At 42.1% G+C, this 25536-nt stretch overlaps 1 protein-coding gene and 1 long non-coding RNA gene across 6 annotated transcripts; one reads left to right on the top strand and one right to left on the bottom strand.

The window, feature by feature from the left end:
- Positions 1–1182: 1182 nt before the first annotated feature.
- Positions 1183–25530, bottom strand: DDX19B (DEAD-box helicase 19B). Of its 5 annotated transcripts, none has more exons than XM_025426813.3 (12): positions 22772–22872; positions 13580–13628; positions 12704–12757; positions 11672–11807; positions 11296–11388; positions 8231–8333; positions 7668–7782; positions 4502–4679; positions 3906–4143; positions 3147–3309; positions 2506–2697; positions 1183–2088 (listed from the first exon to the last, which is right to left on the bottom strand). In XM_025426813.3, the coding sequence occupies exons 1-12, from the start codon at positions 22841–22843 to the stop codon at positions 2027–2029; spliced, it is 1455 nt and encodes a 484-aa protein (XP_025282598.1). In that variant the 5' UTR covers positions 22844–22872; the 3' UTR covers positions 1183–2026. The 5 variants fall into 5 exon arrangements, with proteins under 5 accessions (XP_025282598.1, XP_025282597.1, XP_025282596.1 ...); XM_025426812.3 differs by having other exon boundaries at positions 22757–22863; XM_025426811.3 differs by lacking the exon at positions 22772–22872 and adding an exon at positions 20532–20841.
- On the top strand, positions 4033–24564 carry LOC125755037 (uncharacterized). Its single transcript, XR_007410510.1, has 4 exons — positions 4033–4161; positions 21758–23138; positions 23252–23377; positions 23890–24564. It is a non-coding gene; the product is annotated as an uncharacterized LOC125755037 (long non-coding RNA).
- Positions 25531–25536: the final 6 nt, after the last annotated feature.

Genomic DNA, 25536 nt, shown 5'->3' with positions numbered 1-25536 from the left:
GGTACTTGGCTTTTCTCCTATTAGGAGAATTCCAAGGATGGTGGAAACATGGGTAAAGATAGAACAGTATAGTTGTAAAGATTCACAAAATATGTACTGGTACTTCCATCATCCCCGCCCCATCCCCTAGCTGCTTAGATTTAAGGCTATGCAGTTGTCAGGAAGAAGGGAATGTAGTCAGCCTGTAGCCTGTAAGGAGTCTATACTCCTTTAATTCCTGCCTTTGTTTTAGTTATTTCAGGGTTGGTCCACAGCCCAGCAGGGGGTGGGAGACAGAATTTCTTCTCTTTTTATAAGACTCCCAAGGTGGGTCAGAGTTGGCCAGAATCAGAAAAGACTATGAATGGCCACTGGGGAAATGTGGCAGGAGTGGCAGTTTTTGGTCTCTCTGTATTTAATGTCAGATTAAGGAAACCACTTGGAGGCTGGCATGGACCCCTTCCCTGCCTAGGAAACCAGTCTGGCCCTAAAACATGGAAATGCTTATAAGGATAGTCTGGGATTAGAATGACATAAAATCCCTCTTCCAGGCCTGGGCCTAGACAAAGTACCCGTTCTGTATCAAGGTCAAAGAGATAGAGAAGACTTCATGTTGCTGGGGTTTCATCTCATCTTTGCTCTGTAACTCTGTGGATACCATCAGCCTTAGCCAGGTAAGAGGAAGCGTTCATTACTAACATTTGTTCTGACTATTCTGCACAAAGATGCCCAGTAAGGAGGGAGCCAAGTCCTTGGCATTGACTCCCTCTTTGTGCAGGTGAATGGCCATAGTCTTAGTTCCTTTTTTTTTTTTTTTTTTAATTTATTTATGATAGGCACACAGTGAGAGAGAGAGGCAGAGACACAGGCAGAGGGAGAAGCAGGCTCCATGCACCGGGAGCCCGATGTGGGATTCGATCCCGGGTCTCCAGGATCGCGCCCTGGGTCAAAGGCAGGCGCCAAACCGCTGCGCCACCCAGGGATCCCATAGTCTTAGTTCCTTATTGCGCTGTGTGTATTCCAAGAAATGTGAACACATATTCAAAATCACTTTACAACCAAGACATCAAATACCTGAAATGATACCCCAGCTCTGACAAATGTTGCCTTCTGGGATCTGGAGACAAAGCAAGTATTTGTGACTACTGCTGATTCACTTCTGGAGTTGCCTTCAGGCTGTCTGTGAATGACTTGAAGCCACAGTTTTCACTGAGGATCCAAACCTTAGATCACCTTTTATTTGATTGAGGCTAAGGGGCAAGGGTGACATTAGGGATTATAAAGAAGATGCTGCAAGTGCCTGTGAGCCCAGGTTGTATGGTAAGTGAGGGCCACCACTTAACTCTCCATGAAGACTTCTCCACAGGCTTTAAGCACAGGCAAGGGATCCACTGATAATCAGATGTGCACTATACATACATTGCCCTGCTGATGAAAACCAGGTCATGGTCCTGCAACACAAACCTGCAAGCACCAAAAGTCCCAGGGTGGCAATTTGGCTCATGGTTAGCAAATCCCTTCTACTGTGGAGCTGACAACACTCAGATGCGCTGCCCCACCCTAAATCCAAAACACCAGCTCACAGGCCTCATCCCATACTCCAAACGTGATGGCTGGCTTACACACCTATCCCAGTTAGGGCTTCTGTCTGTCTTCACCTCTCTTCTGTCTAGAGGCTATTCTGAACACTTGTGGCCCTCTGGCTGGGCGGTGGCAAGGGCTGCCACAAGCATCTTGAGCAAGTGATTAATTAGCTACAGCTTAAAGGTGGGGGAAATGGCCAAAAAGAAGACGGAATTTCCAAAAGGTAAATTTCTGTGTATTCACGCCTAATCTTCAAAAGTTGTATAAACAATTTTTTTCTACCTCCCCCCATCATTTGCACAATTTTTGTCTAGTCCAAACGTAATTTAAAATGAGGTAGGTAGTTTCTCTCTCCTCTGCCTCCTCTTTGTGGTAACTGTCGAGGCCTGTGCCGTGAAAGCACTAGTCTTCCGTGCAGGTGGAGTGAGTGCCAGGCGTGGGCACTGGTGACTGGTGGAGCTTCTCAGTTGGCTATCTTCTCAATCTCGTCCAAATCATCTGTGTCCAATCTTTCTATTTTCTTATCTGGGGAGGAAGATGAGAATTCAAAGAGAAATCAACATGGGGCTACCACAGAGACCCACCCCTAGGGAAGGGACAGCATGGCACAGGGAGAGGAAACAGGGTTCTGCCCTGCCTAGGGATGGGCCATGCCTCTGGCCACAGCGACCTTTCACTTAAGCCCAAAGACTCCCAGTGCCCGAGCAAGGGACAGAGCCCCAGGCCCCTGAGGCTGGCCAAGGGGGAACTGTCATTTGCATCCCTGACCCTGAAAACTCACCAGGTGTGCTCTTGGAGGACTTCCCTATTGTAGGGAAGGAGGGGACTGTGTTGGGGACAAAGGCCTTTCTTGGGGCCACAGGAGAATCTACCCTTCACCCCCTCCCTTGGACTCGCCCCTGTAAGGAGAGGGCACCAGCAGAGACACTCCCAGGCACTCACTAAAATGCTCCTGGATTCTGTTGAGGATGTTCATGCTGTGCTTGCTGTCAACCATGTTCACTGCCAGGCCCCTCTTGCCAAAGCGGCCTGTGCGCCCGATCCTGTGCAGGTAGGTCTCGTTGTCCGGGTTCCCGTCCTTGTCCACGGGAAGGTCAAAGTTGATGACGACAGAAACCTGCTCGACATCAATACCTGCATGAAAGAGGTGGAGAGGTCAGGAAGGGAGACAAAATCACCACCAGCCAAGCAAGGCCAACATACACCAGCTTCATGTGGAAGAAGAGTCTGGGGCAGGTTGGCTCTGGGATTTGGGGCCAAGGGGCACCTAGCAGAATCCAGAGGGAAAGACAACTTTGGCAGGGTGCCAACAGAATTAGGACATCAGTAATGCAGCCAGAACCTCACTGGGGGCCCCAAAGAGAAGGTGCCATTCTGGACCAGTGAGGTGCCTGTCCCTGTCCTTCCACCACATCAGGGCCCCTGGCTTCTGTGACAATTCTCATCTGCTGGGGGAATCCAGTCTCTCCCAGGAAAGAATGCCAGCACCAAGCCCATGTGGACTCGCCCCGAACCAGCAGAGCGCCCCATACAGGAGGACTTCCCTTGCTACCCAGGGCCTGGCGGACAGATTCTCTGCTCACCGCGGGCACACACGTTGGTGGTCACCAGCACCTTCTCCTTGCCCTCTCGGAAGCGCTCAATCACCGCAGCCCTCTGCTCCACCATCATTTCGCCACTCAGCAGGGCCACCTGGTGGCCTTCTTTTGAGAGCTCTGCTGCCAGCCAGCTAGCTGTTTTGCGGGTCTGGAGTGAACAGAATGGTTTTATTTTTTTTTTTTTTTTTTTTTTTTTTAACAGAATGGTTTTAAATGAAGATACCTGTTAAAAAAAAAAAAAAAGGTACCTGCAAAAAAGTGGCTTGTTGCCATTAAAATACATGAAGACCTGCTGAGTTCAGTCAACAGGATAGGCTTACCAATTTCACAAATAATTTTAGCCAAGTGAAAATTTTTTTTGGATGAATTACTTAAATCATCTTAGCATTCAGCAAGGAAGAGTGGTGTGATCCAAAGATCTTCATTCCCAAATAGTCTATATTCTTAATGTTTTATAATTATTTCATTGGATGTTATTTAGAGTTTTTCCCAAGTTATCTCTAAGAAGTGGGACCAACCAAAGAAAGTATAGTTCTTCACAATCTTTCCCTAACTTATTACAGTCTGAGGAGAATATTCCCTGGGGCAGGTGGAGGTGATTCATTTCCTTTCCGGCCACACCAGGCCACACCGAGCCCCTGGTCCTCCCTCAGCACCTAGTTGGAGCTGGCTGTGAGGAGGGGCAGGCACCTCCTCCAGGGCAGCTCCTCCCCCACCAGTCCTGCTGCTGCCACTGCTACTCACATGGCAGAAGATCATGGCCTGAGCAATGGTGATGGCCCCGTAGAGGTTACACAGGGCCTGGAACTTCTCATCTCTGTTATTGCACAGGACGTAATACTGCTTGATGGTGTCCAGTGTCTCCTCCTCACGCTTGAGTTTGATAATGTTTGGATCTGGGACCACTTTCTGGGCAAATTTCCATACAGAGTCTTCGAAGGTGGCAGAGAAAAGCAGCATCTGGCAGTCCTTGGGCAGCATCCTGCAAGGGAAGACCCAGGTATGTGGCATGATCCCGAGTCTTTCCCTGGAAGGAACAGAAGACAGCTGCCCCGGGCTTGGGTGATCCACATGCCCAGGAGAGTGGCAGAAGGGGGAGGAGAACAGCAGGGAGGAGGCGAGAGCAGCCATGGGGCAGGGACAGGGCTGGTGTTAAGATTCCCTAAATCTCCTTCCTCAACCCGTGGTCAATGCTGACGAGGATATGGCCCATCAAACAAACGCTTCTGGAAGTACAAAAGTAAAGAAGCTAACAGGAGCAAGAAGAGTGTTTGAAGTAAAAGGAGAAGATGCTGCAGATCAGGAAGCTGAGAAGTTCCTCTTGGCTCAAGAGTTCCTACCTCTGGATGCGGATGCTCTGATCTTGGTGGCCCTGAGTAGCTATCATCACGTCAGCCTCATCCAGAACAAACACCTTGATCTTCTTGGGGTCAATGAACTTGAGCTTGGAGCACCAGTCCAGAACAGTCCCAGGGGTGCCAATGACAATGTGCTCACTGATCTTCTGACCTCTTTCCACTGTGGAGACAAGACGTTTTCTGTGGGTATTTCCATGGTAAGTTCAGCTTTCCTCTCTGAGAAAACCTAAAGGCATGATGTATTTTAATGCAATTGTTTGATGTTTGCATTAATATCTTAAGGAAAGGTTATATCACTATAGTATTTAATAATGCTGTAAAGACAAAATAAGGATAAAAACAGTGACAAGATGAAAGTCTCTTCAGTAGCGTTCTTGTCCATTCTCTGTAGTCCTCCAGTTCTCCTTCATTCAGATCTGTCGTTACCTTTATTTCTTCTCTGGCAACAGCATTCCCCCAGCCCAGGATTGCACTTCCTCACAAACAGACTTCCACTGCTCTTTCCAGTGCACTCTGCCCCTCAGCTACCTTAGTATCTACATCAAACTAGTCGGTTGCCTTTATGTACTCCCTGCCCAGGTCAGAAAATAGGATTCATCATGAATGGCTTTGCTTTCTCCAAGAAACACCTACTACCTCTCCTAGATGAAGTGCTTCCCTAGACAAGGCCTGGCAAGCTATGGCACATTCTTGACCATGTACAGTCTGAAGCTGAGATTTGGCTTTTCATTTTTAATTACATGGCACTTATACATTGAATTTAAGTCCTTTAATTACAACCTTGACCTGACATATACAAGCTCCCTGTAATCACTGCCAAAAGTTTGCCCAAATATAAATGTTGAGTCAGTTCAAAGCCAATAAATGCTGCTGCTTCTGTTAATCCAATTACTGCCTTCCACAAAAGTTGCATTCTAACTTCAACCGAAACTGCAAAATTTTAAATGTCTTATGATCATCTTCCACTAAGTTTTATAATCTTACTTTTTAGAAGCAACTTCAAGTTGGTATTAGGACATTATATGCTGAGTGGATTTCTGAGAGTCATAGTTACAGGTTTGTGTTAAAACATTCATAGCCAAACTCTCAACAACACTTTTTAAATATTGTTAATTTGTTGCAAAACAGAAGTAGGAAAGGTGAATAAAGAGAAAAGAATAATACAAATAAGCTTCAAAAAAAAAACAGGCAAAATCTTTTTTTTTAATTTTTATTTATTTATGATAGTCACACAGAGAGAGAGAGAGAGGCAGAGACATAGGCAGAGGGAGAAGCAGGCTCCATGCACCGGGAGGCCCGACGTGGGATTCGATCCCAGGGTCTCCAGGATCGCGCCCTGGGCCAAAGGCAGGCGCTAAACCGCTGCACCACCCAGGGATCCCTAGGCAAAATCTTAAATACAGAGAACAAACATGTCTGCCAGAGGGGAGGTAGGTTGGGTGGGGTGAAATAAAGATGATTATTCTTTACATTTATTACACTTATTTTGATGAGAATTGAGAAAAATATAGAACTGCTGAATCACTGTATAGCTAACATTAATAAAACACTGTATGTTAATTATAATTTTAAAAAATTAGATGCCAGAATTATCATGAATATTCTAGAACATTTTGTTCTAATTAACATTAAAAAGAAATTAGGCAATTAAATTCAGAATGTGTAGCATTTAATAAGCAACTGATTTGGCCTGTTTAAATCTTTTTTTTTTTTTAAGATTTTTAATTTAATTATTCATGAGACACACACACAGAGAGGCAGAGACACAGGCAGAGGGAGAAGCAGGCTCCATCCAGCGTGCCCAATGTGGACTCGATCCCAGGTCTCCAGGATCACGCCCAGGGCTGAAGGCGGCGCTAAACCACTGAGCCACCCGGGCTGCCCTGATTTGGCCTGTTTAATTAAAGTCAAATGTACTAGGGAGAAGAGAAGGTGAAGGAACTATTCTAATTTTTTTTTTAAAGATTTTATTTATTTATTCATGAGAAACAGAGAGAGAGAGGCAGAGACACAGGCAGAGGGAGAAGCAGGCTCCACACAGGGAGCCTGACATGGGACTCGATCCTGGATTCCTGGATTACACCCTGGGTCGAAGGCAGGCGCTAAACTGCTGAACCACACAGGGATCCCCGGAACTATTCTAAATTTAAAGACAATACCAAATGCATTGCATACACACCAATTTGTTGTTGGTTCAAAAACAGCCATAAATAGTATGGGACTTTTGGGACTATGGGGGAAAAATAAAAATGGATACTAGTTATTAGAGAATCTGTTAATTTTCTTGGCTGTGATAAGGATTTTGTGGGTTATGTTGAAGGATGTCCTTACAAGATGCATGCTAAAGTATTTATTAAAAAAAGTTTGGGGCGGGGGGCAGCCCAGGTGGCTCAGCAGTTTGGTGATGCCTTTGGTCCAGGGCCTGATCCTGGAGTCCTGGGATTGAGTCCTACATCGGGCTCCCTGCATGGGGCCTGCTTCTCCCTCTGCCTGTGTTTCTGCCTCTTTCTCTCTCTGTGTATCTGTGTATCTTTCTCTGTGTATCTTTTTTAATTAAAAAAAAATTAATTTTTAAAATTGTTTAAGTAGGCTCCATGCCCATTGTGGAGACGACCAATGCAGGGCTTGAACTCAAGGCCCTGAGATGAAGACCTGAGCTGAGGGCAGCCCCGGTGGCCCAGCGGTTTGGTGCTGCCTTCGGCTTGGGGTGTGATCCTGGAGACCTGGGATTGAGTCCTGCGTCAGGCTCCCTGCATGGAGCCTGCTTCTCTCCCTCTCTCTCTACCTGTGTCTCTGCCTCTCTCTCTCTCTCTGTCATGAATAAATAAAATCTTAAAAAAAAAAAAAAAAAAAAGACCTGAGCTGAAATCAAGGGTCGTCAGATGCTTAACTGACTGAGCCATGGTAAAGTATTTAGGAGTAAAGATCCACAGTGTCTGCAATTTACTTCCAAATGGTTCCCTAAGACACATACACAGTTCTACAGATAGAGCAAATCTGGCAAAATGTTAAATTTTCAAATCTAGGTGAAGGGCACATGTTTGTTTTTTTTTTTTTTTTTTTTTAATTTCAACTACTGTGGAGGTTTTGAAATTTTTAAAATACAAGTTGTTAGCTTAATGAATTCAGATCACATATTCATACTCACGTTTATTGCCTCGGACAGCATAAGCTAGCTTCAGTTCAGGGTAAAATTTGCCCATCTGCTCAATCACTTTTCCCGTTTGAAGTGCAAGCTCATAAGTTGGGGAGAGGCACAGACACTGGCAGGGAAAGAGTGCAGAGTGAGATCTCAAGGTGGGTGGGAATTACCATCAGGACTTGTATGTAAATTAAAGTGTGTGCCATTTGATTCTTTATGCTGCAAATTGTAAGTTAGAATTCTTAAGGGTTAAAACTCTGGCTGGGTAAAGACACTTGTAAATAGCTGTTGGCCACAAGAGTACAAAAACCCACATGTGAGGAAGGATCTGAAATTCTAGGTGGAGGTTAGCTTCCTTTTCACTTAGAAAGTTCTCAGCATTATCTCAGAACTGGCAAACCATGGAAAGGGAACAGGATGTATGTTGCTACTAGACCATCAACCATATTGTTTGGGCTCAACAAGGGGTCTAGCTTATGTAAAGAGTAATATGCATCTTGGCTTTTAATCCAGAAAATGTAATTTCTAGCTACACATTAGCAGAAAATCCAAATTTACCAAGCCCTTACCTGGGGATATCTGTTTGCAGGTTCTACTTGGCTGAGCATGGCCAACACAAAGGCAGCTGTTTTACCAGTGCCAGACTGAGACTGGGCAATTAAGTTCTGTGGACTGCACAAGAAAAAAAATGGTTTAGGAGCTTAAATCTCAAGTATCCTTTTAGTTAATAATAGTGAAGAATAAAGCTTAGTTTATGTAAGGAAGCTTTGATTTCTACAGTAAAGTCAAAGGGTAGCCCCACAAACACAGAGCACCAGAAAGAGGACTGTGGTGGGATTTATTTATTTATTTATTCATTCATTCATTCATTCATTCAGAGAGAGCGAAGAGAGAGGCAGAGACACAGGCAGAGGGAGAAGCAGGCTCCATGCAGGGAGCCTGATGTGGGACTCGATCCTGGGTCTCCAGGATCACATCCCGGGCCGGGCTGCAGGTGGCGCTAAACCACTGCGCCACCGGGGCTGCCCTGTGGTGGGATTTAAAGCACTCCCTTTTATTCTTGACTCAGCAGCCAGTGATTCTTTCTAAAATGTAAGTCAGCTCATGTCACTCCTCTGCTCAAAAGCCTTCCAGTCACTCTCCATTTCATTCAGATTAAAAGTGAAAATCCTTCTGCTGTACAAAGTCCTACCTGACCTGGCTCCCTCGTAGTACTCTGTTCTTACCTCCTACTAGCCACTCGCTTAACCACCCCACCACAAAGGCCTTGGTGCTGCCCCAAAGGCATGCCAGCCATGCCCTTGTCCTAGGGTTTCTGCACTGGCTTGTACTCTGCTGGGATAACTGTTCCCAAATGATATGTCAACTAACTCCTCTCCTCCAAGGCTTTGCTCACACATCACCTTTGAAATGCCTTAAGAAATGATGTATTGGTGGATTGATATGTGATAAAGTATAGAATAGTGTTATTGATACCATCTAGATGGTGGGCATATGGATGTTCCTATAAGATCCTTTCAACTTTGGGGTGCCTGGGTGGGTTAGTTAGTGAAGCAGAATCTGACTCTTGATTTCAGCTCAGGTTATGATCTCAGGGTTGTGACATTGAGTCCTTTGTAGGGCTCTGTGCTGGGCATGGAGCCTGCTTAAGATTCTCTCTCTCTCTCTCCCCCTCCCCAAAGCTCTATCTCCAAAAAAAAAAAAAAAAAAATTCCTGGGATGCCTGGGTGGTTCAGTGGTTAAGCCTCTGCCTTCGGCTCAGTGTGTGATCTTGGAGTCCCAGGATCAAGTCCCGCATTGGGCTCCCTGCATGGAGCCTGCTTTTCCCTCTGCCTGTGTCTCCGCCTCTTTCTCTGTGTGTCTCTCATGAATAAATAAAATTCTCAAAAAAAAAAAAATCCTTTCAACTTCGTTGTTTGACAAATTTCATTATATAATGTTGGGGGAAAATTGCAGTCAGTTCCCTTGGTATTCCTGATCTCCCGTATTCTGCTGTTTTCTCATTAGCATCTATCACCTTTTTAATTAAAAAAATTTTTTATCACCTTTTTTAAAAACAGCTTTTTTAAGTGTACATTTCAGTGGCATTAATTACATTTACAACTTAATATCTTTTAACACTATATACTATTGCTGATGTATCCAAGTGCCTAGAATAGGATCTGTTATATACCTGCACTCAATATATATTTGTTAATGGAGAAAGGTTAGATAATTCAGATCTCTTCTAATATTGATGATTTAAAAACTGAGCACCTATGAAAGCATTAAGATCTATAAATACAAATGACCAACATGAAACAAATTTTCCATTATGCATCCCTAAGTATGTTTAAAGTGTCAAGCTAGGGATCCCTGGGTGGCGCAGCGGTTTGGCGCCTGCCTTTGACCCAGGGCACGATCCTGGAGACCCAGGATCAAATCCCACGTCGGGCTTCCGGTGCATGGAGCCATGCTTCTCCCTCTGCCTGTGTCTCTGCCTCTCTCTCTCTCTCTCTCTCTCTCTCTGTGTGTGACTATCATAAATAAAAAATAAATTAAGTGTCAAGCTAAAAAGAGACATTATTTATCATGAAAATAGTCATTATTATGACACAGAACAAAGAAAATATCTATTTTTAGGCTATATGAAAAGAGTTTCAGGATTTAGAATTATATGCAGTACAGTTCTACATAATCCTATATAACAGAGGGGCCAATTTTTTTTTTTTTTTTAAGATTTTATTTATTCATGAGAGACGCAGAGAGAGAGAGAGAGAGAGAGGGGCAGGGACACAGGCAGAGGAAGAAGCAGCCTCCATGCAGGAAGCCTGATATGGGACTTGATCCCAGGACTCCAGGATCACACCCTGAGCTGAAGGCAGATGCAGCTAAACCACTGAGCCACCCCAGGCATTCCCAGAGGGACCAGTTTTTATAAAAAGTTCCATATGCTCTTGGATCTTGTTGATCAAAATGTGGTCTGAAACTAGCAGCATGAGCATCACTTAGAAGCTTCTCAGAGGGCAGCCTGGGTGGCTCAGCGGTTTAGTGCTGCCTTCAACCCAGGGCGTGATCCTGGAGACCCAGGATCGAGTTCCACCCACAGCAGGTTCCCTGCATGGAGCCTGCTTCTCCCTCTGCCTGTGTCTTTGCCTCTCTCTCTCTCTGTCTCTCATGAATAAACAAAATCTTTTTTTTTTTTTTAAAGATTTTATATGGTTCTATTTTTTAGAAAAGGTATAAATATGTGAGTTTATGTAAAAAAAAAAAAGTCTAGAAGTCTCTAAATGTTAATATAGTGCATGGGGGAAGATTACAATTTTTCTTATTTTTATTTTCTAACTTTTTATTTATTTATTTTTTAAGATTTATTTATTTATTCATTCAGAGAGAGCGAGAGAGAGGCAGAGACACAGGCAGAGGGAGAAGCAGGCCCCATGCAGGAAGCCCGATGCGGGACTCGATCCCAGGTCTCCAGGATCACACGCCAGGCTGCACGTGGCACTAAACTGCTGTGCCACCGGGGCTGCCCTATTTTCTAACTTTTTAAAAATAAGTATGTATTACTAGTAGTTTTTTTTTTTTTTTTTAAATAATAGAAGTTTTAAAAAGTGGAAAATTAAAAAGGACAGAGTTGTATCAGGACACATACGGCTCAGCAAGCATCAAAGGCAGTGCATTCTCTTGTATCTTGGATGGACGGTTGAAGCCCATGGCATAGACTCCCTGGAGAAGCTGTGGTTTCCTAGGAAAACAGTTAAAGATGAAAGTTACTGTCTCTTTGGTTGAGGAAGGATGCCAAAGTCTAAAGGATTTTTTCTTTGTTACTGTTGTTACAGTTTATTTACAGCTAATGCTTGAATTGCACGTTTAGCACAATTCATATTATCTGGAAATTTTATGTTATAGCCCCCAGCACCTAAATTCTTTGATTAAAATTGTGTTAGCTAAAAAAGTTCTGCTGTAATGAAAAAAATAGGCCTAGGGGTCTCTAACACAAAGGGAAGAATCAGAAAGTAAACACTCACAGCCGAAGCTCCTCAAAGGACTTCACAGAGTAGAGTGGGGAGTTTGGATCCCGCTGCAGGACTTCCACCTGGTTTGTGTTATCCACAAGGTTGCTTCTGATCAGCTTGTTAAGTAAGGACTGGGCAGCTCTGTCCTCTGTCATGAAGAAGAAAGCAAAGAATTTTAAAAGGCCATGAAATCCACCATGAACTCCTCTGAATTTGCTTGTTCATTGGCACTTTAAGCATTAACATATATTTATATTAGGACTTCTAATTCAAGATGTATCATAGTTTTGATTCACAAATTATTTTTAAGATTTTATTTAGTTATTCATGAGAGACACACACATAGGCAGAGGGAGAAGAGGCTCCATACAGGGAGCCTGATGTGGGACTCGATCCCAGGACTGCAGGATCATGCCCTGAGCCAAAGGCAGACGCTCAACCGCTGAGCCACCCAGGTGTCCCTTGATTTATAAATAGAATTAAAATTGCTTTATTAAAGAGGAAGCTTTTGATACTGATACCATGCATTTGGGCCTTATATTCCTCTATAGGACTGTTCCAATCAACCATCCTTCCAGAGATTATCTACTCTTCCTATGTAAGCCCAAGTATTTACTCCCCAATTTGTGCTCAATAGAAAATTGAAAATTATTAGCTTGTCTAACACATAATAATGATGAAAAAAACCCAGAAATGAACAAAGTTCATATCTTAATATCATATAAGCAGTCTAAATGTTATGTGTTTAATGTGTACAAATAGCATTAACTTTATTAGACAATGGAGATGCAACTTACAATTTCTTTTATAGTGCCCTGTACAAGATCATTCAGGGCATATTTAATGCTGCTACCGAAGTCCGTAAGTTGTTCAAAATAAAATTTCTCTAAAATGTAAACAATGCGAATTCCACCACCAACTATGTTGAGCATTTATTAGCACTATGACTCCCTTTAAAGCCAAGCCAGGTTAGGTATAAAAACGATGCCTTGTAATAATCTATTAAGACTGTAGAACCTCGTGGGTATAGCTCTAGGCTATTACCTTTCTCTTCTTCATCTGCCTTCTCTGTATTAGCATTGGTCTTGACAACAGCACCTTTATCAGACAAAAAGCGGCCGCTGTTATTCAATATCACATCCCATACCCAACAGCTGAGACAATTCAAATTCTATGAGACACTAGAAATGTAAAGGCTGGGGAACAGAAAAATAAATGAGGAAACCAAGCCACAGATAAAGCATTTTATTGTTCTTAAACAAAAGTGTGAAACAATGTTGCTTATATTTTAGTTCTTTCCTATTCTGAGTCTCTCATACATTCCCTCATAGCATCAATATTTCTGAAATGTTACAGAAAGCTGATTACAGCAGGCAATGCTCACAAACCACCTTGATGCTCAACAGAGGAATATCTATGCAAACCACATATCATCAGTATATATTACACTATAAAGTCATTAAGATTCTAGGAGTATAAATTGTTAAAAGAAATGTACAACTTGTAGGTAAGAAAAAATTATAGAAAAAGACTGTAAATGAATTTGGAATGAGGTAAATTTTACTATTCTCCCCACCACCAATAATATTAAGTGTATCAAGAAAAATTTAATGGAAATCTTGGATTTGGGGTAGATACGACTTCAGAATAATAGGTTAACTCTCAGGTTGCTCATACTTTGTCTATTGTATATTTTCATGGTCAGCAATAAATTTGGTAACTTATAAGTCAGATAGGCATCCTCATGCTTATTTTTAAGCACAACACAAAGCAAAACAATCCAGTTTAGTTCCCAAATCAAATGACTGCCAGTATCTGCCAGCCCCTTGCATGGTACATGTATAATTTTTTTCCCGACAGTTACTATGTCAAAGCAGAAATACTAAAATCACATTTGTTTTCAAACTAGCTTTTACTCACCATTGGCATCTGGTTTGATTTTCTCTTCCTTAAGATGCAAGTTGCTCAACTAAATGGAGAATATGGGGGGAGGAGGGGAAAGTGTCAGGAAATCACTTAAAATATTTTGAATCAACAGAGCCTCCCCAGTGAAGCTGGGGAGAAATGAGCCACTCTCAAGACCTACTCATTAAATTGTTCTGCTGGGCTCTTTTTGTTGACTAAATGTTTTCAGTGAGAATAAACAAAAATTTCCCATAAACATAGCAGTAGAAAAAAATGGTTACACAATGGCTCAAAATTCACACTTCCTAATTACAGTCCCTAGAGAAAATTACAATTTATGTGTTTGCTTAATGCCCTGATTACAAAGACTCTCTCAGTTGAATACCATTTGTCATTCTCTCATATTCCAACAACAGGAAATTTTACAAGATATTGGAAAACGCCAGACAGAGAACATCGAGGTGGGAGGGCTGCAACAAAAAGCATCTGCGGGTAGGAATCAGTTATGCTGCACAATATATTTGAGCCACAGGACCACAACATGACATGCACACTCCCACACTGCCTTGTTTTGATAGAAGTCTAATATTTTTAACTGAGAACAGCCTGGAGCATGTGGCACACTGTAATCAAAATACCCAGCAATCTGAAGTAGGAATACAAAGGAAGGGACAGAGCAAAGAGACTTTTCAAAGAAAGAATTATTAGGACTTTGATCAAACACTGTTAGACATATCCTGGTGGGACTTATCTCCTGTATTAGAATAAAAATACCCTTTTATTTGTCAATTATACCTCATTAAAGCTGGGGGGGATTATATGTACCTTAAAGATAGGAATTTTTAAATTTTTGGGTCTAGCACAAAGGTACTCTAATCACAATTTTTTTTTTTCTAATCACAAAATATTAAGTGGAGCTTAGGACATCATCTGGTGAAGGGTAAGAATGAAAATGGCTATTTCTTAAAGCACACCCACACTGGTTCTTTATGTTTTGAGGTTCATTCTCTCTTTCCTCTTAAGTCCAAGAAAGGAAAAAAAAAAAAGGGCCAAGAAAGGGAAAAGGCAAGAGAGGAATGAAACAAATGTTTTAATGGGTGGTTAGTTGGGATGGAGGAACTGCATTTCTATCGCTGGAAACAAAAGGGAGTTTCTGGTATCTCTGCTTTGATGTTAGGAGGGAGAAGTAGGGGTTAACATACTGGAGAGACTGGCAAGAAAGGAAATTGGCAAAAAAGGAAATCCTCTTAATGCAGCAAAAATCCTTCATTAATTCACAGGATAGCAAACACACTAACAGACAATGAATATGAAGTGACGAGTGCAGTGCATAACATACAGCAGGTGTTCAGTGTATTTTAGTCTTCTCTAAAGCACTTGTCCACATCCTACCAACAAACCTTGTTTAAATGTAGTATCCAGGTCTATTGAGAGGGAGGGGGGAGAGAGGGAGATAGACAAACATATAGAAAGACTGCCTGACTTACTTGCAATATTTACAACAGTAAGGTTAATAGTATTCATAACTAGGGTGGTAACTGCTAGCTAAAACAAATGATAGGGCTGAGGCATAAATGAGTTACAAACACCTATTAATTTAAAGCATTGTAATAATCAATGATTAAAAGGGCAAACCATTCTTTTGTCGATACATTGTTCAAATTGAAGTTACCAGAGTAAAGTAATAACTAAAATAACTAAAATGCAATATGTAGTAAAGCTGGTAGCAACAATGTAAGTGAAACCAATAGATGTTTTGATTACAATGTATCAGGATTCTGGAGAGGTTCCAGCAGAATCTAAAAATAAACTCAGCCCCCTCTTGGCTATAAGGATCTCAAAGCCTATAAAGCAAAGACAGTGAAGTTTGTATTACCGAGTACAATGTCAGTGAACTGAACGCTGAAACTTCGACTGAAAGTACAGTTAGGTTAGATAACCTTTATTTGCTTGGATGAAAAAGGAGAAACCAATTTTTCTTGCAGCTTCATTGGAAACCATTTGAAATTAACCAAAGGGCAAAAAAGCAAAAACATCCACTTTGTAATATCCACATTCTTTCAATGCCTTTTAATATTTTAGCTTTTAAGATATATTAAAGATAAAATAATTGAAAGCTCTACAGTTACACACTGCATTTTGCTCAAATCTACTTGAGAAAGGATTCTTGAGACATAAAAGATTTAATGGTAAGTGAACTATATGGAATAGGGGTTGTCTTAGGCAAAATGGTGAAGTAGACTTTGGAAAAGTCTAAATTAAAAAATCACCAACAGTGCTTCTCCCTCTGCCTGTGTCTCTGCCTCTCTCTCTCTCTTCTCCTCTCTCTCTCTCTCTCTCTGTCTTAAATAAATAAATAAATAAATAAATAAATAAATAAATAAATAAATAAAATCTTAAAAAAAAAAGGGGGGGGGGGCAGCCCGGGTGGCTCGGCAGTTTAGCACCGCCTTCAGCCCAGGGCGTGATCCTGGAGACCCTAGATCGAGTCCCAAGTCCGGCTCCCTGCATGGAGCGTGCCTCTCCCCCTGCCTGTGTCTCTGCCTCTCTCTCTGTCTGTCTCTGTCTTTCATGAATAAATAAATAAAATCTTAAAATCACCAACGGAACAGAGGGAAACAGAGAGGAGCACTGGAGAACGAGTAAATAAATATAAATAAAATCTAGTATTTTCTTAAATGAATAAGGAATGAAGCTTAATAAATATTTAAAATATAGTAAACTTGCACCACACATTACTGTTACCTATGTCACACAATCTCTGTGGGTATCCTCAGTGAGAGTTACATAAAGCAGAGGCTAATAGAGGCATCTTTACTCAATTTGCTCAGTTTGGGAATATTGTGATCTAATTTACATGTGCATGTGTTAAGTATATGCACCAATCTTATCCAGGTTCAACTATCTAATCCGTAAAACATGGACAAGTAATTTAAAAGATTTCTGCAAAGAAACTGTGGATTACAGATAACTATTACTTATGTAGCACTTATAACAAGTATGTCCATAACTCAATGAGGTAAGTATTATGATTATCTCCATTTTACAGATATGGAAACCAAGGCATAGAAAGGTCAAGCAGTGTGCCCAAAGTTATATAACTAGTAAGTGATGGACCTAGAATACAAATCCTAGACCATCTGGCTATAAAGGTTAAGGTTTTAACCTCTACATGATGGTGCTTGTCATAAATAATACTAATCTCATAGAACATAATAATTTTAAGGATGATATAATGGTGCAACCACTTTGAGGAAAAGTCTGACAATTCCTCAAAGTTAAACATAGAGTTATTATATAATCCTGCAATGCCACTTCTAGGTGTATACCAAAGAGAACTGAAAATTTATGGGTAGCCCGGGTGGCTCAGCAGTTTAGCGCCACCTTCGGCCCAGGGCGTGATCCTGTAGACCCCGGATCGAGTCCCGCGTCAGGCTCCCCACATGGAACCTGCTTCTCCCTCGGCCTGTGTCTCTGCCTCTCTCTCTCTCTCTCTCTGTCATGAATAAATAGAAATATTTTAAAAATTAAAAAAAAGAAAATATATGTCCACACAAAAACCTGTACATGAATAATCACAGCAATATTATTCATAATAATGAAAAAGTAGAAAACAATCCAAATGCTCATCAGTGGACACTGATGGATAAATAAAATGTGACAAAGGAATATTACTTGGCAATATCAAGGAATCAAGTACTGATACCTACTGCAACATAGATGAACATTGAAAACATTATGCTAAGTGAAAGCAACCAGACACAACAGACCACATACTGTATGATTCTACTTATATAAAATGTTCAGAATAGGCAAATCTAAAGAGAAAACAAGCCAGCGGTTGCCAGAAAAGGAAGGGAGAAGGGAGTGACTGAAAGTTTGAGGGAACTTTTTTTTTTTTAAGATTTTATTTATTTATTCATATGAAAGACACAGAGAGAGAGGCAGAGGGAGAAGCAGGCTCCATGCAGGGAGCCCAATCGATCCCCAGTCTCCAGGATCATGGCCTGAGCCAAAGGCAGGCACCATCCCTGCAGCCACCCAGGGATCCCTGAGGGAACTTTTTGAAGGTGGTGGAAAAGTTCTGTATCTTTTTTTTTTTTTTTTAATTTTTTTTTGTTGTTGTTGTTGTTCTGTATCTTGATTGTGGTGGTGGTTACACAACTGGATGCCTTAGTCAAAATTCACAGAACAAGGATGAGTTTTACACTGTGTAAATTATACCTCAATAAACTTGACTTAAAAATTTTAGAGGGCCAGGCCAAGAGGTCCAACAGTCAAGTAGTAAGAATTCTTGAAAGAATGCAAAGAGAAAACAGAGGAGGAGAAATCAATAATGAAATTTTTCAAGAAAATTTCTCATAACTTAAGGACAAGAATTTTCCAGATTGAAAGGACCCACCCAGGAATGCCTGGCTGGCTCAGTCAGAAGAGTATGCAACTCTTGATCTCAGGGTTGTGGATTTGAGCTCCACATTGGTTGTAGAGATTACTTAAAAATAAAATTGAAAGAAAAGAAAGGACCTACCCAGTGCCCAGCAAAGTGGATGAAAACAGACCTATACCAGGACTCATTATCATGAGTTTTCTGTGTACTGGAAACAAATAGAAGATTCTTATGGATTATGGGATCCCTGGGTGGCGCAGCGGTTTAGCGCCTGCCTTTGGCCCAGGGCGCGATCCTGGAGATCTGGGATCGAATCCCACGTCAGGCTCCCGGTGCATGGAGCCTGCTTCTCCCTCTGCCTGTGTCTCTGCCTCTCTCTCTCTCTCTCACTGTGTGCCTATCATAAATTAAAAAAAAAAAAAAAAAAAAGATTCTTATGGATTACAAATGAGAAAACAGGTCACATCAGGAATCAGAATGGTCTCAGACATCTCAATAACCAATAAAGAAGTCTAAAAGGCAATGAGACAATGCCTTTAAAATTTGGTAGGCAATTAATTCCCAACCTGCAGCTCTAGACCGAGCCATACCACTATCCAAATGATAGAGCAAAATAATTATTTCCAGAAATGCAATATTATCTTTAAAAAACTTCTTATATACTCCAGAAAGCTGGATGGATGGTTGCACAAAATCAAGAAAGATGAAGAGAGGATACAGAAAGGAGGGGATCCAGTACAAGAGAAGAGGAGTGAATCTTCAGAATGAAGGTGAAGGGAAATCTGTCTTGTTCCTCTCCAGTCCTTGAAATGAGTTCTGCTCTAAACCTAGGGAGAACTAGTCCAGTATGAAGTAGGCTAAAAGACCTGGGGGAAATAGAATTAATAGACTTTTTTTTTTAATTAAAGATTCTAAAAATAAATAAATAAATAAATAAATTCTTAGGCAGCCGAGGTGGCCCAGTGGTTTAGCACTGCCTTCAGCCCAGGGCATGATCCTGGAGACCCAGGATCGAGTCCCATGTCAGGCTCTCTGCATGGAGCCTGCTTCTCCCTCTGCTTGTGTCTCTGCACCGACCCTCCCTCCCCCGTCTCTCATGAATAAACAAACAAAATCTTTAAAAAATAATAATAATAATTTAAAATATAATAATAAAATTATTATTTAATAATAATTTAAAAAATAATAATAAAAATTAAAGATTCTAGGGACGCCTGGGTGGCTCAGTAGTTGAGCATGATCCCAGGGTGCTGGGATCGGGTCCTGCATTGGGCTCCCGTGGGGAGACTGCTTCTCCCTCTCCCTATGTCTCTGCCTCTCTCCCTGTATCTCTCATGAATAAGAAATAAAATCTTTAAAAATAATAAGTTTTTTTGTTTATTTATGAAACAGTGGGAGGGGCCAGAGAGAGAATCTTAAGCAAACTACACACTGAGCACGGATCCCCACATGGGGCTGGATCTTACCACCTCAAGATTGTGACCTGAACTGAAATCAAGAGTCAGTTGGTTAACTGACTAAGCCACCCAGGCCCCCCGAATTAATAGAATACTTAATTTGTCTGAACATCCTGAGATAAACTAAACAATTAGCAAAGTGCCTGAGGTTGAACTGGTGATAAGTACAAAAAAAAACCATGAAGCGTGTTTTTTATAAATTCCAAGGAAAAACAAAACTTTATAGGAAAGTAAAAGTATCATAAGCTACTAATAAGATAAACATGAAATACTGATCTAACTAAAATTACAATATAATGAAAAGGTAAGGAATGGGAAGGTGTGCGTGTGTGGTGGAGAAAGGATGGAGGAAAGAATTAAAATCAGTAAATACCTAAAATTGAAAATTCAAGAACTAGCAAAACCCTGTGATTTAGAGAACAAGGAGGTCAATGATGTATATCCGTTTCAAGAGAACTATTAGTTTTTCTCTGGGAAGGAAAAATTGGTGGTGGTGGAACCAGTTTTCAAAACTACTTGACTCTTTGAATTATGTGCATATAATTTATTATCAGTTGTATAAAAAATAAGAAAGAGTCCTTATTCTCAAGAAATTCACAGAAGTACTAACAGAAGTAGGTTCAAAGTGTTTAGGTGGAAGGAGTTAATTCCACATAGTCATGTTTAAGTCATATCTTGCTTACTGTGTACTAAGCCCAGAACACAATTAAGGTGATCAGAGAAGAGGATTTACTGACTACCGGGCCAACGGAGTCGTTCATTCATCATCAGTAAGCAAGTAAGGAAGCACACAAAGATGAGTAAGCCACAATCCCAGAGCTCAGGAAGCTCACAATCCAGAGGTAGGGAATGACACAGGGAGATTATAATCCAAGTGGGGAGAGCGCAATCTCGATCAGTCTGGATTCCAGAAGACAGGCGGCTGGGCGCTAGATCCATGGGAGCACTCACCTGCTCTTATGTAACCCAGGAGGCGGATGGATAAACAAAGCCAGCTCAAGGTTCAGGCTCCAGCCTCACACGCATCCTATACCGTCCTGGCCAAAGCAGCGAGTGTCCTACACAAGGGTGATCCCCGGCCAAAACTGACCCCCTGACCCATTTACGCCTGAAGCCAACTCACCGACTCAGCCGCCGCCTCCTGTTCGTCCACCGCCAGGGCCCACGAGTCGGTGGCCATGGTCCCAGGCGCCGGCGGGACGCTGGTGCTGGCAGACTCGCTGGCTGGGGCGGCGCGATCGTGGGCTCCCTGGCGTCGCAGCAAGCCCAGCTCCCGCCCCACCGAGGGAGCAGTCATTCGCTCGGGAGCTGGGGACCGGAAGCGGCGCGCCGCAGTGACGTCGGATCTGCGCCCGCCCAGCCGCCCCTCGCCCCCCGGGAGCTGCAGCTTCCGTCGCTTTCGGACCCCCGGCGCTGACCCTTGCTTAGCTCTGTCTACCTGGTGAACAGAGACGCAGACTGCCAACTGGACCTCCAGGCCACGAGCGCGCTGGCACAGAAGCTCATAGAGAGCCAATCTATCAAAACACAGGACCTTTACTAATACAGGCGTCACCAAAATGCGTATTGAGACGATCTTTTTCTCTTCAGGACAGTCATTTCAATGCCCAGGGGTTGGCAATCAGCCATGTCAAGCACCATTTGGTTAAAAGTTTGTCCTGCAGACTATGTCGGCAACACGACTTGCAGGAATTTCACTTTCAAAAATACTCAAGGAAGGTGCTAGGGAAATGTGTTCCAGGGAGAGGAGAGAAAAGGCCAGGAGGCCTGTGTCTGAAGGACACAGTTCCTGCGGGGATTGACAAGAACCAGAGATGAAGAGATTGGAGGTAGAGGCAATGGGCCATGCAAAGCAGCTTAATGAGCAAATGAATTCATTCCAGGGAACATCGCGAATCTGACAGGACTTTTGGAGTTAGCTGTGCCTGGAATGGAATCCCTAGTGCTTCCATGTAAGAGTTGTGTGATTGGGGGAATTTTTTTAAAAGGAAAAAAATACCTTGGATTTTTAGAAGAGGTAAAATAATAATGTCTGACACCCGCTATCCCCTAACTGAAAACAAACAAGGTTCTCTCCCCTTGTTACTTCACTGATAAGAAGCTGGGCATTTTCCTGCAAGGTGAGAAGATGAATCCTCACTTCTCTTTGCCACTTTTCTTCAGCAAATTAATTTTAAGCAGTAGTGGGCTCTATGTGGGATTTTACTTCAGAATATGAGTAAGAAAGTTCAGGAAAGGTAAAGCAGTTCCAGGCAATACTTTATTTGCCATGGCTCTTTTTCTCCTGTACTCTTGAGGGAATTAATTTGGTGAAGATTTTTTTAATTTTTTATTTTTTGGAACCTACAGGAAGGACGTGCAAAAAGAAAAAGGCAAACACACAGTGAGGGAAGCCGTGACCTACATCTCATATCGGAAGCAGCCCTGGGAATATCTTGCCAGCAAAGTTATATTGATCACAGGGCTAATGAAGGCTAAAGACTTTTTTTTTTTTTTAAGTTTAATGCGGTTAAAAAGGAAATCATCCAAAGTGCAATACTGTATATAGTAGGATCCACTTGTGAGGAGATAAAAAAAAAAAAAAAAAAAACTCTCATGTGTTTGTAGGTACTATAGAAAATGTATGAGATACACACAAAACTGCTAACAGCTGCTCCTAGTGAGGGGCTCTAGAAATCTGGGGTGGGAGAGACTTCCTTTTTGATGTGTACACTTCATCCTCTGAAATTTTCAATGTGCATGTTTTCCTTTTAAAATTGTATTTCAGACAAACAAGAAAGGGAATGCATACAATAGACATCCATAGGTTCCCACCTTAGGGTTTAAGAATGAAAACAAGATTTGATGGAAGCTTCCTGTATGACCATCCCAAGAGACAGCAGCTCTCCTGAATTTGGTGTTTATCTTTCCCACAAACGCTTTTAGCACATGTTACTTTCTCTATTAAAAACCCCAAAACTTAATAAGCATCAGGATTCTAGGGTCTTCTATCCCCACCCAGGCACCCAGCACAATATGAGCCACCTGCTAAGAAGCGCTCTAGTTTACAAAGTGGAGCGTGGAGGGGATTCAAGGTCATAAGAGCCCCCGGATTTGAAGGTAGCCTTCTGGATTTCCTCCCACACGACCTCGGCAGCCTCTATCTTCTCTGAAGTCATTCTTAAGTGGGTTAAGTACCCACTGCACCGCTCAGTGATTCAACAGTCACACGGTTATGTGATATAACCGTTGCCTGGTCAATGGCAACGGTTTGATAAATATTAGCTGTTACCACTATTCCTGCCTCTCCCCTCCAGGGATGGGGGTGAGGAAGACGCTAAAATGTGGAAAAAGGGTCTCGTTTCTAACCTCAGAGATACTCACGTCGCCCACGGGCAGGGAAAGCGGAAAGCGCCCCAGGGCACGGCCTCGGAGGCGGCCGGCAGCCCCGGCCATCGCCCCTCAGCAGGGCGGTTGCCTCCACCAACCGCCACTCACTGCCCCCGCCTCATTGGCTGGGGCCTGAAGCGGTCCGGCCAATCAGCGGAGGGGACGACCCAGCCTCCGGCAAGTGGGCCTAGAAGCTAAAGGCTGAGTCTAGGTCAGCAAGGGGCCCTTTGCATATTGAATTTTGTCATATTTTGCTGAATATCCAGCTCTTTGCTAGACTGGAAGCTTCATGAGGGCAGGGCATTGTCTGCTTTCCTTAATATTGATCTTCAGAGACGAATGCATAATGGATACCCATTTGGTGAGTGACTAGATGAGGAATGGACATCCCCCAAATATGTCAAACTTTTAAATCTTTATCCTTGAACATAGGTGAAGAATTTCATTCCTAGTTTATGCCCTTTGCTACTCCAGGTGTGATCTTCCAGCAGCTGCAGCAGCAGCAGCATAGATATCAGTACCTATGGGAGCCTATCAGAATGCAGTCTCAGGCCTCATTCCTATACCTACTAAATCAGGATCTGTATTTTAGGATACCAGGTATTTCCTTAAAAACTTATGGTCTGAAAACTATTCAATCACTCTCATTTGACCTGATAGCAAATAAATGAAAGATCTAAGTCCATTTTATAGATGATAAAAATATTTTAGGTGCCATGGGAGAATTAGGATCTGGGACTACATATTTCCAAAACTAAGTATTTAAGTTGTACTATCTTGAGCTGTTATCTTCCTCATGTCCCAAGAGGTTCAACCAGTGTTCTACTTCAGAGTAAGCCATGTGTATAGCACTTACTCTTACCAGCAGGCTTATAGGCTTAGCCCAGAATAAATAACTTTCCTGAAATATAGTTTGCATGTTGTATTAAAATAGCTTTCCTTTTATTATATAGTCAACCTTATCTACAAGAGAAACATAGAGAACTGGGTAATTATCAATTATTCAAATAGAATGTTTAGAAGGATGTGACATTTGGGCCTCAACAATTTCTCTTCATGTGTATTGACCCAGTCATTGGGTGAATGATTCCTTTTTTTTTTTTTTTTTTAAGATTTTATTTATTCATGAGAGACACACACACAGAGAAGAGAGAGGCAGAGGGAGAAGCAGGCTCCATGCAGGGAACCTGATGTGGGACTTGATCCCAGATCTGCAGGATCACGCCCTGGACTGAAGGCGGCGCTCAAACCGCTGAGCCACCGGGGCTGCCCCATTGGGTGAATGAAAAAAAAAATTGTAAATATGTCTCTAATTCTTTCATTAGTGAAGGTGCTATGCTAAAGGTGACAACTCTGGCAACATAATAAAGTTACTGAGACTACAACCAGCATTACTTTATTTTGAAAATACAATTTGTACAATTTTGGCTTTTTATTTTAGTTGTGGCACAGGAGTCTGACCCGTTTCTTGGATTGTTTAGGCTAAATGTGCTAGTTGGGGCCAATTTGGATCAGAACAAACACTGGTCTTTCTTTGCTTCGTCCTTTGATGACTTAACCTGAGTGCCTCAATTTTCTTAGATGTTAAAAGCAGGTAATATTAGGAACTCATTATGGGATTGTTGTGAAGATCAGATCAAAAGCTTAGATCAGTGCAGTCTGCATACTAAGTATTCAACAAATGTTAGGTGGGATGATGATTAATGAGTTGGGGTGAACTGAGAAGTTAGTTCAAGTGATCTTTCTTTCTTTCTTTCTTTTACCAGCTTTTGAGCTTAACCTTTATATGTAGGATGCTCTTGTACATATAAAAGTAAAATATTTCTGCAGTATCTTTAACTCAGTTAAGACTAGCAGCACAATTTTATAGCCATATGTTTGGATATATGAATTCATGGAGATAATAGCGTAGAGGTTTGAGTATGGGTTTTAGAGGCACCTGGCTGGCTCAGCGGATAGAGCATGTGACTCTTGATCTCAAGGGAGCTGAGTTCTACATTGGGATAGAGTTTATTAAAAAAAAAAAAAAAAGTATGGCTTTGGAGTTAAAAAGGCATGAGGTTGGATCACAGCTCTGCAACGTACTCTTCCACGTGAGCTTGGGCAAGGCAGTTACCTCATCGGTAAAAAGAGATGCCAAGGCGCCTGGGTGGCTCAGTGGTTGAGCACCTTTGGCTCAGGTTGTTGGTTTTTTTTTTAATAATAAATTTATTTTTTATTGGTGTTCAATTTGCCAACATACAGAATAACACCCAGTGCTCATCCGATCAAGTGCCCCCCTCAGTGCCCGTCACCCCTTTGGCTCAGGTTGTGATCCCAGGGTCCTGGGACTGAGTCCCACATAGGCTCCTCGCAGGGAGCCTGCTTCTCCCTCTGCCTCTCATGAATAAATAAATAAAATCTTAAAAAAAAAAAAGATGCCAGTTGACCTGCCTCATATGCAGTTTAAAAATTAAATGAAAAAAAATTAAATGAAATAAGTCATGTGAAATGCAATGCCTCGCATATAAATACTTACTACTATTTCTCAAAGGCAAATCGAGGACCAGATAGATGCCAACCCAATTGTCCCTCTTCGAGTAAGTCATTTCTTCCACTTGACCAAATCCAATAAGGTCTGACAAAGACAAGGGTAACCACGGGCACAACAAATCAATCTCTGAAGTCCGCGAACCATCCTGCAACTAAAACGAACAGAACCGCATATACCAAGAGCTGTGACCTCTACCAAACACACGCCGCCGGTTACACTTATTAGC

Source organism: Canis lupus, chromosome 5 (assembly GCF_003254725.2).
Source record: "Canis lupus dingo isolate Sandy chromosome 5, ASM325472v2, whole genome shotgun sequence".
Taxonomy (NCBI): Eukaryota; Metazoa; Chordata; class Mammalia; order Carnivora; family Canidae; genus Canis; species Canis lupus.
This window is presented reverse-complemented; position numbering and strand designations above follow the sequence as displayed.